Source organism: Anser brachyrhynchus, assembly GCF_964034855.1.
Source record: "Anser brachyrhynchus genome assembly, chromosome: 11".
NCBI classification, from domain to species: Eukaryota; Metazoa; Chordata; class Aves; order Anseriformes; family Anatidae; genus Anser; species Anser brachyrhynchus.
In genome coordinates, this window is record NC_137706.1 from 5138555 (window position 1) to 5157072 (window position 18518).

At 36.8% G+C, this 18518-nt stretch overlaps 1 protein-coding gene across 8 annotated transcripts in view; it reads right to left on the reverse strand.

Moving 5' to 3' along the window:
- The window catches only part of THSD4 (thrombospondin type 1 domain containing 4), a 301256-nt gene that overhangs the window by 101945 nt on the left and 180793 nt on the right, over positions 1–18518 (reverse strand). The window contains exons 1-2 of one of the 8 annotated variants that reach the window (XM_080608037.1): positions 17107–18399; positions 16980–17005 (exon numbers count right to left, since the gene is read on the reverse strand). The exons of 5 other annotated variants lie outside the window; for them this stretch is intronic. Coding sequence is in view for 2 of the 3 variants with exons in the window: in XM_080608034.1 (XP_080464160.1) it covers positions 16971–17051 (81 nt within the window). In the remaining variant the exon portion in view is untranslated. Of the gene's footprint in view, positions 1–16970; positions 18400–18518 lie in introns of those variants that run through there. 2 more of the 8 variants (XM_080608035.1, XM_080608034.1) reach the window with 2 other exon arrangements.

The following is an 18518-nucleotide window of genomic DNA, read 5'->3' on the forward strand; positions in this document are numbered from 1 at the left end:
GCTTCAGGGATTAACCTCTAATAACCCCTCCTGCTATGTTAACAAAGACATTTAAAGTCTGCCTCTCCATGTTACACAGGACTCAGATTAATGAAGGCAATTCAAAAAGAAATTTTAGGGCCTCATTATATCTAAAAAGGGATTAGTGACACCAGCAATTTTTAAGACCATTTGTGGACACTTTGATGCTGCCCTTTGGCTTGGGACTCCGTTTTATGTCAAGATTCCCAAATGAAGGTAAGTTTGGCAAGATGAAGAGAATGTTGCAGAGGTAAGTGGCATATGACTTGAAAACTGAAACCATTTTCCGGATGTCATTACATACAACTGTCTTTGTAGGTACTCCACTAGGTAACAAGTCAGTGTTTTTTCTATTTAGCAGATGAAAAAAAAAAGTGTAGTTAATCAGGTAAAGCAAGCTGTCTTTGGATCATAGTTAAGATCATGAAATGGAGTTTACCAATGAAGAATACATATGGCTAGGCAAAACCAAAAGTTCTTGTATTGCAGTGTATTTCACTCCTTCTGAAACTGTCATCTGCTCTGAGAGAGAATACGGAAACCTTACATTGCCTCATACATCTCTACTGCTCACAAATAATAACAGTCCTCTGAAAAGTACACATGCTGTTTCTTACCTATGAAAATTATTTCTTTCTTATGATTTTTTTTAAAGGCCATTTCAGTGTAAGAAAGCTACTGGAATTGAGGTCACATAACCTTGGTAGCAAGGCCAGGCAATAAACTTGTGGGACACGTCTAAGTCGCCCAGATATAATAAAGAGACACTTTACAAAAAGCTTCTTTCATTCAGCAGTTATTGAATGGTCTTAACAATAGCTGACCCTACCTCAAACAACAAAAATCTCCGCCACGGGTGGAATGTGCAATGTCCTAGCCAGAAAGAAGTTAGATATCTGCAGAGAAATGTGACAGCAGGAAAGGTCAGGAGTTCAGCTTGTTTCACATGAATCTTAAAGATATTTCTTGGGCTTGAAGTCTGATTCATTTTTCCATATTGGAATACTATGAGACCTTCAATTCTGAATGTACCATTGTAGACAGAAATAACAATTTATGATTTTGCACCATCATTTGTTCCCATTTTTATCAGAATTTAAGTCCTAATGTGCTGAGCATTACTTAGGGGACTCTAGTCAGACACTATGAAGCATTTCCTACCTCTCAAGACCAAAAACTCCAGACAAGAAGCCTACAGTATGTTAGGAACTAGTCAATAGTATGTTAGGAACTAGTCAACTAGGAACTAGTCAACTAGGAACTAGTCAACTAGGAACTAGTCAATAGTTCCTAATAGCTCTGACCGGTTTTACCACACTGAAAACTTTACTGGATTACCTTTACATTTGAGACAAGCACCACAGTTTTTGATAACAGGAGATAATGTAAAATAAAGTGATCCTTCTGGTGCTGCTTGTCAGAAGGCGACGACAGGTGAGCTTCAATCTTACTTCTGTTAGTGAATCCACACAGAACTGAACTGTTCTGATTCTCACAACTTCAGAAGAGCTTCATTTGAAGTGTCTACCTAATTAGACAATAGAAGAGTGTAATGGGAAAGACCCCTTACATCAGGGTCAGACTGCACTATCAAAACTGAAACAGGTAACTAGAACCTAATGCATTGTCAGGAGGAAACTACAGCTTGCAAAACAATTCTGATGACATTCCAAATAAAAAAATAAATATATCAGAAGCTTGCCCTTTTGCCTACTTTCTATTTTAAAACTGTTTCCAAAATTATTCCAATTTTTAAATGGAAAACTCAAATGTCCTTGGACAGGTTTTCATGACGATGGATATTTTCTGTGAACTTGTCAACTACTCTGACTATCCAAGTTCCATAGTTTAATTTCAAAACATATGCATATTCCTAAATTTAACTACTTATCTCAGAACCTTAAAGGACAGAAAGCAAGAAAAAGGAACTATGATGGAACTTGTCAGATTTAGAAGAAACACCATAAGATAAGGTGGCCTGCAACAGAAAGTTGGACATGCTTACCCACAAGGATAATTTTAATCCTACATTCCAACATGACCATTAATGCTTCTACTTTTTGTCCAGACAAAACAGTAAAAACACTTAAAAGTAAAAGAAAGAAAAATTAGTTACATTTTTTAGAGCTTCAAGGACATGAAGTTTATTTTGACCACTGACCATGAATTATAAGGTTTCCACAGTTTATATTTTATCTGAAAAAAATGAACAAATCCCTAGAGTAGCAACCATTCCACCGAATAGAGGTAGAAAAGAAAAACAAACCAAGAAAAAAGAGCAACAACAAAAACAAACAAATTTTAAAAAGCCAAAACCAAACCAAAACCAAAGCAATCCAAGAAAAAGAGAACTACTGAACTTCTAAAGCAATCAACTCATATGTCTGATAAGATTCAACAATTCTTGATGTGACTATCACAAACTGCTCTCTGTAGTTTGGTTTTTACACAACCTACACATACGCAAATGCACATCAAGTCTGCAGTTCATCAAAAATCGTGTATACCTGAGATGCAACATTACATTACTTTTACTGTCCAGAAGATGGTATAAAATACAACTGAAACCAGAAGTGCATGCTCCTATTCACTGGTGTCAGGGACACAATAAATACCAACAGCACATTGAGGATGCTTCATCAATAACAACTCATGGAAAAATGGGTGGAAAACAGCTTTTTTGTCTGAACGGTATGTTCTGATTAAAAGCAAAGAGACCACAAAAACACTAAATGCTAGCATTTATATGTACATCTAAATACATTGGTAAGATAGGTTTTCAATAGAAAAAGCTGTTACTCATTTTCTAGAATGACTGTATCACAATTACAATAATTCTTCACGGTTTAAACGTCTTCAAACTCAGAAGACCATTATTTGCACACAAAGTTACACAAAATGGAAAAATACATGAGGAAAGAATATCTCTAAGTAAACATCTCCATAGGCAAACATTCAAACAAAAGACCTCCAGCAAAATATGATCTGTTTGGATCAAATGAGTATGAGACTTCTTACATATATTAGTTGAGAAAAATTGCTAGGCTTATCTAAATATCACAGCATTACTTCACACTTTTAGGGCTTAATTGCTTGTGTGCATTCCAAGTACTTTAACTATTCTATTTAAAAGTAGATATAAATCAATAATCTGAACACAAATATCGTAAGTTTTACCAAATTTGACAAATGTAATAGACATTATCAGTACATACTTATAAAAGTGCTTCCATTATTAACCAGAACACATTCTATTCTAACCATGTACAAAACCTAGTTACATTTAATCTTCTCAGTACTATCTGAACCCTTAAAAAACACCCACCGAACTTCATTTGATTGATGTTACTAGGATCAACACATTACTTATGTTTATTTGAAGAATCTGTTTTGAAATAAATGATCAGGTATGATGCCTGACCACAACAGCCACATGCAAACAATACAAGAAAGCTGTAAGGATTGTGGCTCTCCTTTCTTTGTAGAGGATGATGCCTCCTGCTACGAGGAATCTCTGTTTAGCACTGTAGTAATCCATCTGTATGACGAATACATTCTAGGAAGAAAACACCTACCCAAGTATAAAAAATACGAAGGCTTCATTTAATTTTCATTTACATACCCTATATTTCTAATGAAAACCATGCTGTTAGTAAATTAAAATGCAAAATTTTGATTCAAGCTTTAAGCAAATTTCACAGGAAGAAAAAAGCCACTGGTATTTATTGCACCAAAGAAAGTATCTCTGCAATTAGCCTGCTTGCCTATAAAACCATTAACAATGGAAAACTGAATCCAAAATTTTTAGGGAAGTAAACTGTATAAATTGAATATATGCCTAAATAAAATTCTTATTGGCTGAATAGTGCTCTGAATTTTGATACTTGTCCTCAGAAGATCTGAGTCTTAAAAAAATAATTCACCACAACTCCAGAAGACTTTTTACTCCTTTTACATCATCACTGCAACCCTCTGAAGTGTCCAAGCAATGGGCTCTCAGAGGTCTGTAGTCATCAGATAATTACCATTCAAACATTTCTGATCTAATAAAACAAAACAAAACAAAAAAACTACATCTTCATATCTGTAAGTTTGAAAATTCAGTGAGTGAATAATATATTGACTTTGCTACTCAGATATCCCCTGGTCTCTAAGACACAGGCTTAATATTTTCATAGACATAAAGCAAGTCATTGAAAACTTCCCCCCTCCCTGGGAAGCGGTTGGGTGATATAAGAATAAAAGGAGTAATTTCATGACAGCAACAGTTATTTTACAATACTAAGATTATGAAGTTGAGGAAAGCTACCGGACAAATTCATGAAAAACATTCTATCCTGTTTATTTCTTTTTGGGGGCTAGATTTAAATTATCTATACTATCAGAAATTAACACTGGATGGGGAGCCAAAGAACATTGATTCCTGTATGGACAAACAGTTTTGCTTCTACTATGGACTGACAGTCGATGTATAAATAATTGTCAAAACAACAGAACTAATTAACCTTGTCTTCAGTTAGAACTTGATTATTTGATATTATTCATACTGAAATACTGAATTCTGATTGAATCATTTTTTCTCCCAAACATAAAATTTCAAGTAGCTTTGAGACAAAACTCTATTATTATTTGTATTATTTGGTGAGAAAACAAATAATTGTCTTTTATTTTCACTTAAACAAAAAAACATAGCAAAGCAACTAACCAACAACAACAACAAAAAAAGGGAGAACAGATGCAATGACTATTTTAAAACCTTACTATAAAGTCCATCTTAACAAAGTCCTCATTATTAATCTCAGCACTATTTACCTGCAAAAAATAAAATAAAATCCTGATATCTGATATCTTCCTGATATCTGCACCAGGAGGAACTTTTTATCTAAACCATTTTTCCAAAGCCTCACATGTCTGCAGATGTCATTTACCACAACATCTGGATCTTAAGACACTGTGTAAGAAATACACACATAGAAAATCCATCACTATCATGCTTGTAAGCCCTACCAACTCTTAGGAATTTTATTCCTAACTTTTCCATAGTTGCCAGTAACAGCGTGGTCTTAACACAGCTGGAAACAAGGCTGCATTACTTTGTGTAGAAATTGCAATCATCTCCAGCAAAAAGCAACGCTTGCTATGGTCCGACCTGGGCAAGAAGCTCATGCATGTGATTTCAAGGGAACTTCTCACATGCCTGAAGCCCGGAACATATTCAAGTACTTTGCTGAACAGGGCATGTCTCTGGTAAAAGGGTATCAAAACTTCAGGGGTATATTGTTTCATTTTTAATCACTGCTGATACTGAAAATTAAAAATGTTCATCTTCAGTAGTTACTCTAACTGTTCTGGCTACCTAACAGCAAGACCTTCAGAACACTGACACAATCTTCTCCTTTAAACATGCAGATCCTTTGCACGTTGGACAGAGATTAAAAAAAAAAAAATAGGTAAAAAGGTATATCCAAAAAAGGAAAACAGGACTAATACTGTGGTAATTGCTGTAATGCCACAGAGTGCTAGGACATAATCACATATTTTTAATTTTCTTAAATGCAGACCTGGTAAATACTGCTTTTGCTCTTTGCCTTGGCCTGAGAGCCCCAGCTTTTACAAGCCCTTTGAAGCCAGACACAAAGACTTCATCACATACAGTACGGACAGAAGACGTGAACATTTACACTAACCACCAGTGATGGCACATACAGCAATTCAATTATATAACAATATTTAACATCTGGAAAAAGAGGCACAATAAAGCTGAAATAGCACTTTTCCCACGTGCAGTATTACTAATCAAATATTCATGCAGCTTACAACCTAACTCTCTGGGAGACTGGTTTCATGACTGAAACACGGGAGCCAGATTCTCCAGCCAGTTGGTGGAAGGCTGTTAGCCAGGCAGAGCCGTGCACGATTAACCGGCGCACGGCACATGCCTGGACTCTCCTTGGATTACACACAGCCATTCACCAGTCTCCACCTTTTGACCGCGTTTTACAGTTAGACAGACATTTCAAAACTTGTTAGGCTAAAACACTATTATGAGTAGTGCTTTGAATAAAAAAGGGACTTCGTTGCTCCTGAATTTTAGCACTGCCATTCTAAATCTTAAAATGGCTTGCACAAAGCTTAGTTAGCTCTTTTTTGGATGCCAGCAGCAATATGCATCACACCAGATGTTTTTTCCTTCTTAATGTTGCAGGATACCTCATTTATTTCCAGATCCTCTCAACCAATGGATTTACAACTCAGCTGCTGTACATATAGTTTTACAGTGAATATAAGAAGATTTGCATCTGATCAAGGCAGGCAGGATCTTTCCTAAAATCTGAGTCACTTAGAATGAAACCTCATTATGACAGTTTTAAATCAGTGAAAATTTGGCTTTCACCATCTTCAGCTGAGCCAAGCCTTCACCTCAACATTCACAGTGTTGATCCTCCCCTTTTGCTGCCCAGCAATGTCTCCCTAATAGTCTCCAATAGGTTCCACAAGGCTGATTGGTTTTCATGTCCTTTCCTTTCTTTCCTACAGATTTCCTACAGATTCATAAATCCTCTTAATGCAAACAATGTTTTAAGCAACAGTCACTGTCCACTTCTTACTTTTGAAATTTTTGCTGTGTTGTTTCTGATAAAGTAGAAATTTCCTTCAGAGGCGAAGCAGTAATAGCATTTTATAGCAGCATTAGTCTGTTATCCAAGAAGTAACTTATCCTTTAAAGGGAAATGTGACAGTTCTACTAATTTTAACTTGCTTGCTAGATAATCCCAGCTTTCCCTTTAACAGAGAAAAAGCCAGTCCTGAAACTTGAGCAAAAGCAGCGCAATAGCGCTGTAAGCAATGAAATTCACTCTGTGAGTTCTGAAGTGCTTCTCCTTCACTAAAATACCGCTTCACCAGCTCTCTAGTGCTTATTTAGCAGCAGAAAACAGCTGCAGATGTTAACTTTTGATCTCATCTGCTCTCAATCAATTCCTGAAATGAACGGTTGCATGGACGGCTGGAACTACACCAACTGTCATTCTTTCCACGAACTAATGGACTTCTCTGCATCACAATACTGACTTCTGACAACATGGAAAAAAGTATTACATTTTTCCAAGTAACTCCTACTTTTTCAGTATCTTGTCTTGTAAATGTATTTCCAGATTCTTCTTTCCTAAAACTGCCTTTGGGAAAACGGTAATAGTATTAGATAGTTCTTTTTTCACAAGCAGAACATGCTGCAGTTATACTGATAAAATTAAAATTAGTGTATCAACTTCATGTATCAGCTACTAAAGCCAAAAACAAGCACACAAAACAACAACAACAACAAAACACAGCTTAACAAATGACATTTATTATCACCTTTAGACTAAATAAATAGTATGATCTTTTTACAGTTTGTTAGGAGTGAGAACAAAGAAGAAAGTAGAACAGTATTTAATAAGATTCCTGGCCTGATTCTCACTCAGATAAATGTTCCTTTAAAGCCTCGCTGTATTGACACAGCTATGTGAAGTTAGTACACGTAAAAGTAAGACCACTAATCTTTCAGTTCTTTTCTTAATAATTCTTATGATTTTTTAGCTTTATTTGAACACTACACATTGCTTTGCTTATTTATTAGACATTTTTATGTGGCTAGGAATGGATTTCTATCATCACGAATAAAGAATCGTGTTATTCCTTGTCACTCGGTATTTCTGGCTCTCATCTGATAACTGAAAGCGGTAGTCATTCAGGAAGAAAAGACTGGACACAACCCAGTCTCTGCCATCTTGGTCTTACTAGAGGTAATCCCCAACAGTCATACTATGCCAGCTGCATGTATTAGGTATCTTCTTATTTCCACTCAGACCAGTCTGACAGTGTGGATCATTCTTAATTACTGGTTCCTTTGGTAATGCATCGATCTTCCAAGAGCCATCGTATCACCAGTAACCCAGCATCTCAACGAATACAACACGTTACCATTGCTTAGTGTGGTCTCTATCAGGCAGCCTAAAGGATAACGCTGAACAGTTAAAACTTGAAATAGTGAAGAATTCCCTGAGTACCTGAAAATTTCAGAAGGATGAGGTGCAGCCACAGAGTGAGTGACATTACCGTCACCTCCTCTGTAATCAGCAGGGTATGTATGCACTAACCTTAACTGCGTGGGGCTACAATGCCCCTTATTACTTCTCCTCCACAACACCAAGAACATGCTTGCCTGAGATGCTCAGTATCAAAATGTACAAGCAAATATTTAAAACTGTTTTCAGTTCAATAGACTGGCTTTACTGTATTTCTAGTATTTCAGCAAAAAAATTTCAATTTAATGAGGAAGTAAGAAATGTCATTTATATAGTTATTCTGTGTCCTTGTGCTTTCTAGAGGATATTGGCTCATAGCTAACATCAAAACAGTTGGTGCCCCTGGCTAGAATACTTCACTATCACCTGCTCATTCGAGCACTAAATAAATCTCAGCTTTCAAGTACTTACAAGCAAGAGTCCAGCACATGTTTCAAATGCTCTATTCATGTACAGATGTTAAAATACCCTCCATACACTGAATGCTTATGAAAGGTTTTTGTTGTCTCATCAGCAGTTAATTGCTACTCATTTTGAAATTATACTGAAATTATTACATTAAAACAGTACAAGCAATGCAAAGTATCGTAACTGCTAACCTGTAAAACACCTCATGTCTCACAGCTTTAACTTGGACTGTATTTCCTCAATCTTTTTTTTTTTTTTTTTTTTTGGAGGGGTGGAAAGGAGGCAGGATGCAGGCATCATGGCATCACACAAGGGGTAAAAGAAAAACATACAATCTAAATTACAAAAGAAAAATTAGATCCTTAGAGGGGGTAAACTCTTCTGTTAAATCTATTAACTGCTTGGGATTAAAATGCAGCATTTCCACATGTTTTTGCCATTGCTTCTATAATTTCAACTTTCAAGGAGCAAGGCAGCAATTCTTGCTTTCTTTTTTTCCTGCTATATTATCCTTTATTTGCAGTGAATTACAAATTAGTCAATATCTTTTCAGAAAACAGTTATAAAAACCTTTTACACTTTCAGTGGAAGAAGTGGTTTCTAACTGATATATCTTAACAGCAAAAGGATTTACCTTTAAGTTCAAAATGTTAAAGCTTTCCTTTCCCCGCACCCCTACGCACCGGTATCTTGGGAAGAAATGACATGAAAAATGGAAGCAACCATTATGCTGTAGTCAAAAAGCAGTTATGGGTGGAAGGATTAATTTATTGACTCCAAATTCACCTCACTCCTCTGCGTCTGCCAAACAAGTGGGAGTGGAAATTTGTCAAAAAGTTCTGTCTCCTGATAAAACCTTCCTCACAACCCACACTCTGGGAAAGTAATACTTCTAACCCATGAAGAAACAGACTGACAGCTTCAGGCAATCACATACACAGGCAAACCTTTAATTTAATAATCTCTCGTGCTCCACTTTCATGTATCTCATTTAGAAAGGGTCTTTAAACAGAAGCAATGTAGCTGCTGTCAGTGATATAATTGCTGTGTTGGTGCCTTTGGGTCCTTAAACACACTGGTGGATGATGTTTGATCCCTGCTCTTGCCCTTTTGGCAGTGATGAATAATAAGTGATATGCAAGGAACAATCAAGCAAGCCATAGATCAAGTAGGGATAGGGATATATGTCACAGATGCCAGGCCCTTTCTGTCCCATGTCTTTCAATCAAGCAGTGAAAATTTGCTTTAGGTTCCTGATCACTGCATAATTCCCTTCAACCCTTGACTCAGAGGCTCTGAGCACTGCTCTGTGAGCACTGCTAGTAATCTATCTGCAGCAGTATACCTGCAGGAAAGCTTGTAGCAAAATTACAGTCTTGACATTAACAGCAGGGAGTTTGTTTAGTTACTTAGCACAGCCTCTTTTGTGTGCCAGGTCTCATTTCCAGAAGAGTCATGATGGTAAGAGGCTGGGTAAATCTATTAATAAACTCGTCTCCTTAAAACGTGTACATCATCCACATGCAAAATGTAACAGTGCTGTACACAAATTGAAAGATAAACTCAGAGGCTGAAAAACAACAAAAAAAGTGTTTTAAGAAGTGATACTACTTAAAAGCAACCACCAGGAGTTTACAAGACCTTCCACTCTTTTAATTAAAAATTTTATGAGTCTTGGAACACATTCCTGTGCACCTATTATACATTAGAGCATTTAAAAAAGAAATCAGAGCCTTACAACATTACCAAGAAGAGATAGGAAAACCAAAGAAGTCTTCTTTAGAAGAAAGAGCTATTTATACAATAACTGTTCTGACCTAAAAGCAATTACAAAGACTTATTTTACCTTGCTAGATTTTATTTCCCACACACACACACTTTTTTTGAATACCTTTCAGTATATCCTAACATAAATTACCTGCCCCCTAAATTCATTGCTCCATTTATACAGTTAGCATGTTTGGAACAAATTTTAAAATTTGAAGAAATTCAAAATACACTGGCTATGCCTGAAAAAATAAATATATATTTCAGTGATAAAAATACTTTCATTACCATTCAATTTTAAGTGAATTATTACTTTACAAAGCAAAAGGTGATGAGAAAAATCTAAAGCAAGTAAATGAACAGAACTGATACTGATAATAAACTATGATAAAGGAAGTGTTTTGTAGACTCTTAGTCCCTAGGCAAAACATTTTTTCCAGGCATAATATTCAAGATAAATGCTTGAAAATATATGTCTATCTAATAAGAATTCCAGCGAGTTTCTAGAACAGCTTTCCAGAAAGTGGTCTACAAACCTTGTGTAAGAAACAAATTAGCTCATCCGTCACACATAACCATTTATTTGCTAATGACTTATTTAATTTAGCTCAACTGTGGTAGGACTGAGCATGATGCAGGAACTAAAGTGGGAATTACTCTAGCCCTCTGTCTTTTAGATCAATCAAGAAAGCCCGTATATCCGGAACCAGAGCGCAAAGACTTTTAAAAGACTGTGGATCTAGGCCTACGATCTGCGAGTTGCTTAGGAGGTATCCTTACAGACCTCTACCAGTACCTACAACTGTTCATATTTCAGCCCATCTTTCCCACAGGAGTAGGTGAAAATGTGCAATATAGGAAGAACTAGAAGTCCTACAGGAATCTTGGGAAGACAACTGAAAGAGCATTTTTTCTCCATAATCACAAAGTGTGAAAGAGTACACTTAGTGACACTGTTGCCACAACGTAATTAACTTTCAAGAGAATGTCCTACTACACCAAGTTTACATCCAAGTTTTTAAAGCAAAATAGGGTTGTGTTACTACTACTGCAGCTGCAACCGAAATACAAAGCTAGCAAGACTGAGGCAAGTATGCCAGAGGTCAATTAAACTTGTTCTGTAGCACTTAGAGCTACAGCAATACTCGGAGCATATTCTTATAATTTGGCTATGTCTGTGGATATTTACTTGACAGGATTATTTTTCACCTACAAAACATCTCGCTTTCAGATGTTAAACTGGTGATGTCAGCAATTACTGCCATATGTAAATTACCATCTGTTTTTTCTAACTCAGCATAGTGTAATTTTAAAGTAAATCCAAGTAACAAACAACTATCCAAGTAGTTCGATCCCCCCTTAGTTACCAACCCACAAAGGCTCTCTAACATTCCCATGCTTCATAACAGAGGGGTTATGGGTGATTTTTATGGGAAAATGTTGTCAAAGTGACATATCAATTTCTCAGGAGAATCAGTGGAAGCCCTATTAATCCTGGCTTGCATTTGGGAATACTCAGGTACCAAGATGAGAAATGGTTTTTGTCAGCATGTGAGTGGGAGAAATTATGTTTGCTTTCTTACGTGCTGGCCCAATGAAAGTCAGAGATGGAAAAGCCTGTTTTATTGGGTCCTATAATGTGTTCCCTGCCTGTAACTGATGACGTTGTATAAGTAACTGCAGCCTGGTGACGGAGCAGATGTAGGTTAACTCATTCATTTCCAAGCCATGGAGAGCTTCTTTTGGACACTGCTGAGATACACCACCACTGAGGATCTGGAAAGGTTGATTTGTCAAACATATCTGAAAGTTGTTCTTACTGAGAACTGCCTTGACCTCTAAAACCAAAAATGCACTAAAAATTCATCAGCTTGCTCTTGTTTGACTTACTGATTAACTGTCTCCCAATGCCCCTTCATGAGTACACACCATTTGCCACACACGCATGATGTTGTACCGTATGACGGCAGAAGGTTCCACCAAGTAAGGTAAGAAACTTTATTCCAACAAGTGAGAAGAAAGCAAGTTCTTCATTGGCAAGAACAAAATATTCAGGAAGCAGTGTCAAAAGGGCCATGACGTCAAGTTGCTTTTTTTTTTTCCCCTTCTTGCTTAAGTGTATTTCTGACATCAGCAAGGAAAAGCTCTATCTGTACTCTGCTACATGGAAAGTAAGTAACAAAGCAGGGATGTGCTTTTCTCCCCGGCCACCTCAGGAACAGGTCAGTCACTCAGGGAAGAATTCTAGATGCAGCTACACGTACGTACCCAGAAAGTTTCTTCTTCAATGCTCTATGAACGTGTTTTTTTTCCAGAGCCCGGTACAGCACAGAATTATATACATGCATATATATACACATGCATGCACACAGAGTTTTAAAAGAAAAATCATAACTTCAAGTTTACAATGAGGATCACACCTCTTTAACAAAGTAGGAAAGATAATAATTAGGAATGGGAGAACTGGTTCAGGCCTAATAAGAATTCTCTTTAGTCTCTTCTGAAACCAAAACAATCTACCTATTATTAGGAAAGAATAAAAATCAGTTCACCTTTAAAGATAGTTTAAAAAATAATAATAATTTTCATGCAACTCATTAGTACATCTTCTTTGGGCCAGAAAGGGAACATCATCTACTGGTTGCAGGTGGGATTGTAGCTTGTGCATACAGTTCAGATTAATGCCTGAATTGAATCTTCTAAAGTTTGTCATTCATCTCTTTAACCAACTTTTCAGTTAAAAATCCTTTGGACTACTTAACTGTCCTGACATTTCTTGCAATGGGTTGAATTTCTGCAGTGGGTTGCATTTCTGACTATGATATCTGAACCTGTTCAGAAGTGAAGGCTCCTTTAAAATGCTGACAAATTCACTTTGCTTCTCTGATTTTGGCCAAGCTGCATACTGCAGAGTAGACAGTCACATCAAAGCCAAAATGGACATGAGCTCATGAGAACAGGGTCATTTGCATTTCTGTGTATTTATTCCTAGTCTTGCAACTTGGGACACTGTGTAAAACAGCACTATTTCAGGTATCAACCCATAGGACGCTAATCAGAACCAGCAGATTCTGAAGAATACAAAGATTCAGACTCAACTTACTCAGACTCCCTTATGCATTTTACCAGGTAGAACTTGATGTTTTCACTCTATGCCCAAATTCCAAAGGGAAGGATTTCATGTCTGTGATAAATAAAATGCTGCATTCACTGTTCACTTAAACTCACTGAAAGCTCTTTGTTTGTTCAAGTATCACGTATTTTTATGATCAGATTATGATTTTTTGCCACATTAAAAAACAGATCAACACTTACTTCACATGTGAGGCTACTTCTTTTTCATTATTTTTAGAATCCACATGCTTTGTCAGATAAACTGATTTTTTTTTTTTTAATGCTGCTGGCAAAGAATACAAACAAAACTCAATAATGTACAATTTGGCCCTGTTTTGGGGTAAGAGGATCTTGAAGAGGCCAGGCAGGTGACTTCAGTAGATTTGCATAGCTTCACCAACACCTATTGAAATAATATTACTAATTCAAGGCTAATATACACAAGCTTAAAAAAGCAACAACCCTACTACAGTGGGAAGAGAATTGAGTTGAAATAACTGAAATCTAAAGGAAAGTGAAATTCTCTTCTCAAAATACAGGTATCTATCAAGTATACTTAGAAAATAATATTTAAAAGGCTACCTGTGAGGAAATGAGTGAAGATTGATGATTTAAACCAAGTGTGATGTAACTGCTCATTCACTTGTGAGCTAAGAAACACAGAATATGCTAGGAATACACAGATTGGCTATTCCTCAGCAAGACTCTCCAGTTGCTCCAAGATTTATAAGATTCAATGAATCTATTTGAACCAATGATCTTCATGCTACAGACGACTCAAAACCACCAGATAAGAAGTGGGGAGGAGGAAACCTTCATTAAGTACTGTTTTGCAATTAGAAGTTAAGCCTTACACATTCTGCATAGTATTCCATTTGCCCTGCTTTATCTTTATTTTGAAATTCCTTATCACCCAGGTTTCCCATTTGATGCCAACTAAGCCTTAGCTCTTTCTCAGACACAAAAGACAGATGTACGATCTGCTGATGAAGACAACTGCTCCTGAACATCCCAGAGAGAAAGAAACTGGACTCTGACCATTTAGCAAGGTTGACCACAAAAGCAGATACCAGTTGGTGCTTCCAGCTATGGCTGAAGCAAGTCATGCTTATTTCCTAAAAAGCACATAAAAAAATTTCGCTGTCAGCCAGTGCAAACATGGGCTAACTTGTAAAGCCATACAACCGTATTTCCCTCCTAAACGGAAAAGTGATGCAATGCAGTTCCACTGACTTCATGCTAAGCCATTCATTAACTCAAAACCAAAAGAAAATCAAATAGAATTATACACACATTAGATCAAGTTTTGAGAATCATTAGGGTAAAAATTTAACATCTTCATTTTTGTAATTTTTTTGTTTCCAGAATGGTTAATGTATATTAGCATTATATCAAGGAGAGAACAGGCTGGCAAGAAAAGCAACTTCTCAATGACTTTCTAATCTATCACAAACTGACACTTTTATGAGAACTTTAAAAACATAAACCTATAAATCCATTAAAATATTCAAAGAAGTAAATAGAACACTTCAAAGGATCACAAAACTACAATACATATTCCTTTTAAAAATGGCTTCTCACTTACTTTCCCTCTCCTCAGATCATTGCCTCTCCAGCACGGGAAAAATCCTAATTGAGTAATTTCCTACAGAAATAATATTTATGTAGCCAAGATTCTTCAGCTGACGCAGGGAAAAGCACAAGATTATCAGGTGGTCTCTTACAATACAGGACAAAGAATTACTGTATTAAAAGCAGACAGCATATTTTTTATTGTGTAATTTTCAAAATTAGCCATATGAACATAATAAAAGAAAATTTCTCACTATCTTTAGTAAATCCTACAATCTAAGATAAAGTAGTATGCCATTTCTCTATTCTGTCTGCTGTACGAGCTGAAATTCTAACAAGAACAGTACAGTTTAAACTACTTGGCATATGGATCACAGTGCTAAACCATTCCACATTGCACTTTTACTGCAGAAATTCATTTCCAGGTAAGAACACAGCATTGCTTTTACTTTACTTGCTAACGAGGATAATTGGCAGGCAACACTGCTGCTGCTCTAGATTTTTTTCTTTATATGGATCTCTGAAGACCACATGTGCATGCAGTAGTGACAAATATTTTCCATATGAGCCACCACAAAATTTAAGGTCCCTCAGCCTGGACAAGGTGAGCCCATCTGTCATCTTCTGTGTTCAGTATCAACCAGGAAGTTAAAAACTTCAGTGACAACTAGAGGGCAATGATCAGCTTCCAGTCATTCTGATCATCAACAACTTTAAAGTCCCTGAGCCTCTGCTGAAAACATTTCCCTGCTCTCCTTTAAGTAGATCACAGTCGGCACAAGATTTCTTTAAAAGACATTTTTCTTGAATCATAACCATTACAACTCCACATTTTAGAACACCCTGAAAGCAAAATACAGCTTATGTCCAGGCATATGAGCTACAGAGAATGACAACCACACGGTGCCAGACAAGATGTTTTTTCCAGTTCACTTCCAATTTCTTCTACCAGGGAAAGTAATTGCTCTGGTCTTTATTAAGCTACCATAAACAGGTAGCCTAACAAAAGACAAGGCTAACAAAAGACAAAGCTCTAAAGCAACATAACTGTTTTCAGATTTACTTTGCAGTTTACTCCTTTGTAATGCTGTTGATATACTTAAGGAAGATATATTATGGAACAGAACTACCCAGTTATTCCTTCAAAATGCATAAATATACATAATATTTCAGTTGAAAGCATGAGGGAGAATGAATATCAAAGGTACTAGAAGTGTTTTCTGCCACTAACTTCATTAGATGGAATATTGCATATCTCATAGTAGTATGCTTGATGAATTATTTCCTAAATGACAAATGACTAGATGAATTTTTCTGCTTTGGTATGAAATAAGAACCTGTTGAAAAAAAGCCTGCTCTGATCAGAACAAAAATCTGGAAAACTGTTCTTTTAAATCAAGTAGCAACTTTTTAAGGTGTAGCAAGAGCTGTTCTATTCCATTACTTAAGATTTCTCATACAAATAATGCATAAAGTCTGTCTTTAAGGATATGGCAAACATAAAGAAAAAAAAAATGTTCTTCATGCCCTGCTAAAACAACAATACACATACTGAGTATTTGCACAAGTGTTATTAAAATAATGCAACGTGCAGTTTTTACATACATCCCCAAGATACACCCTAAGTAAAAACTTTTTCAATCATGCATGTTTTGTTTTTTTTTTTGTAGAAAATGTGAATTTAACACTACCATCTACTGCTGCAAAGAGTATCCTATTTCTCTGTTAGTAAAGAAAAATTCACACATTACAGTCATCTCACAGAAAACATATTATATATCAATTTAAAAGAATCTAACTTTCAAATTACTTTCCCTTAGTACCTACAGTCCTTAAAAACCAACCTTAAAAAAACCTGGCTTAAAAACCAACCAACCAACCAAAAAACACCACAAACAAACAGTCCTTTTACATATCAAGCAAACAATGCAATTCTGAAGTCTCTACCAACATAAAAATAATTCACAACCTATTTGAATAGATAGGAAGAAAACTCTGTCGAGACGGTAATTTTTGACATACTTTGCTTACCTCTCCCCCAGGTCTTGCTAACACTGCTGTTTGAAAGTAGAGCAACATTAGTATCAGGTAGCTGACAAACATTATTACCCAAAGTTAGAGCTACCCTGGAGGAGAAAACCCTCTGCCAAGTACTAACAGCTAGCAGATGCACTTGTGTCTCAGTAACACAGCCTTCAGTTCTTCTAGGTACGACTCCTTCTCCCTCTCCCCCTTTCTCTCGCACTCACTGTACGACCAGGAGCTCTGCGCTCAGCCACTGCTCTGAAGACAACTGGTAAGTTGATCTCTTCATGTAATGACTTCTCCCTGCTGGGGGAGGGGGCTCAGCCCGCAAGGAGCTGGGGGGCTGCAGTCAGTATAAAGCAAAGAAGGGGAGGGACAGAAATGGTCACTGCCAAGTTATGCATCTGCTCTGATTCATGGAACAAGCTAAAAGGTAACCTTTAATGCACGAGGAGGTTTGGCAGTGCGTTATTGACTTAGGCAGGCATGATTGGAGAAACAGGCTAAAGCAGCTTGCAAAAGATGCCTGTTGATGGTTAGACTGCATGTGCTACTTAAAGGTACAGCACCTCCTTTTATCAAAGAAGTCTGTAATAAATAAATCATAAATTAAAACCTCATCGGGAACTAGCTTCTGGCTTTATGGTCAGCCCTACAGCAACACAATCCCGCACCCTGAAGAGCCCAGTCCTGCTGGGCACTCAGTCCGAATCCTCTGGCTCCCACTGCTGGCCCGCAGGGACCCAAAGCGTCCACTCACTCTCAAGACGGACGACTGCTTCCTGAAATAGGCCCCCATCCTTTAGGATAATTTCGGAGCAGGATATTGATGCAATCTTTCTTCTTCGTACCATAGCTGAACAAAAGAAAGTGCTTTGACTAAGCCATCAGAACTGAGAGCCCTTGAAAACAGTATTTGGTATTAGAAGATGAGTAAGACCTACTTTTAAATAAAGAATAAAGCAGTATTGAAAGCATGATACAAAGCTGAATTACTAAATCTCCCAAGCAGACCAGCGAATGTCTCGGAAATGAGTAAAATTGCAAACAGAGCTATAAAAGTTGGAGGGCTTCCCTAAGCAGAGTACATTTGATTGTAATCTCTACGCAATAGACGTTTTGTTCTGTTAAACTAAGCAATACAAAAATGAAGAACTTCTGAACCCTAACAGTCTAAGTATACACATTGAACAAACGGAGAGAACTGTTTACAACATGCATGGGACCCTCCAGTCCTCTATCCCCTTTCCTAAACTACTTTTTAATTTCTTCCAACTTTACTGTTGCCAATTTATGTATTTTATCATGGGAACGTGAAAAGTTATGGTTTTCTTAAAGTTCCAGCTCCTCAAGTCAAGAAGTCGCATTAGATTCTTACCTTTCATGTAAATGTAATATTTCTTATCCTTACGGTTGCAGGGGAAATCTCAAAAATATGACCTGTGAATAACCTGGTCTCATATGTCAGAGAGTAAACCACATGAACTCAGCATACAGGTACTTTAAATGTCTTAAGAATTTAGAAGGTGGGTGGCAAGCAAAGAT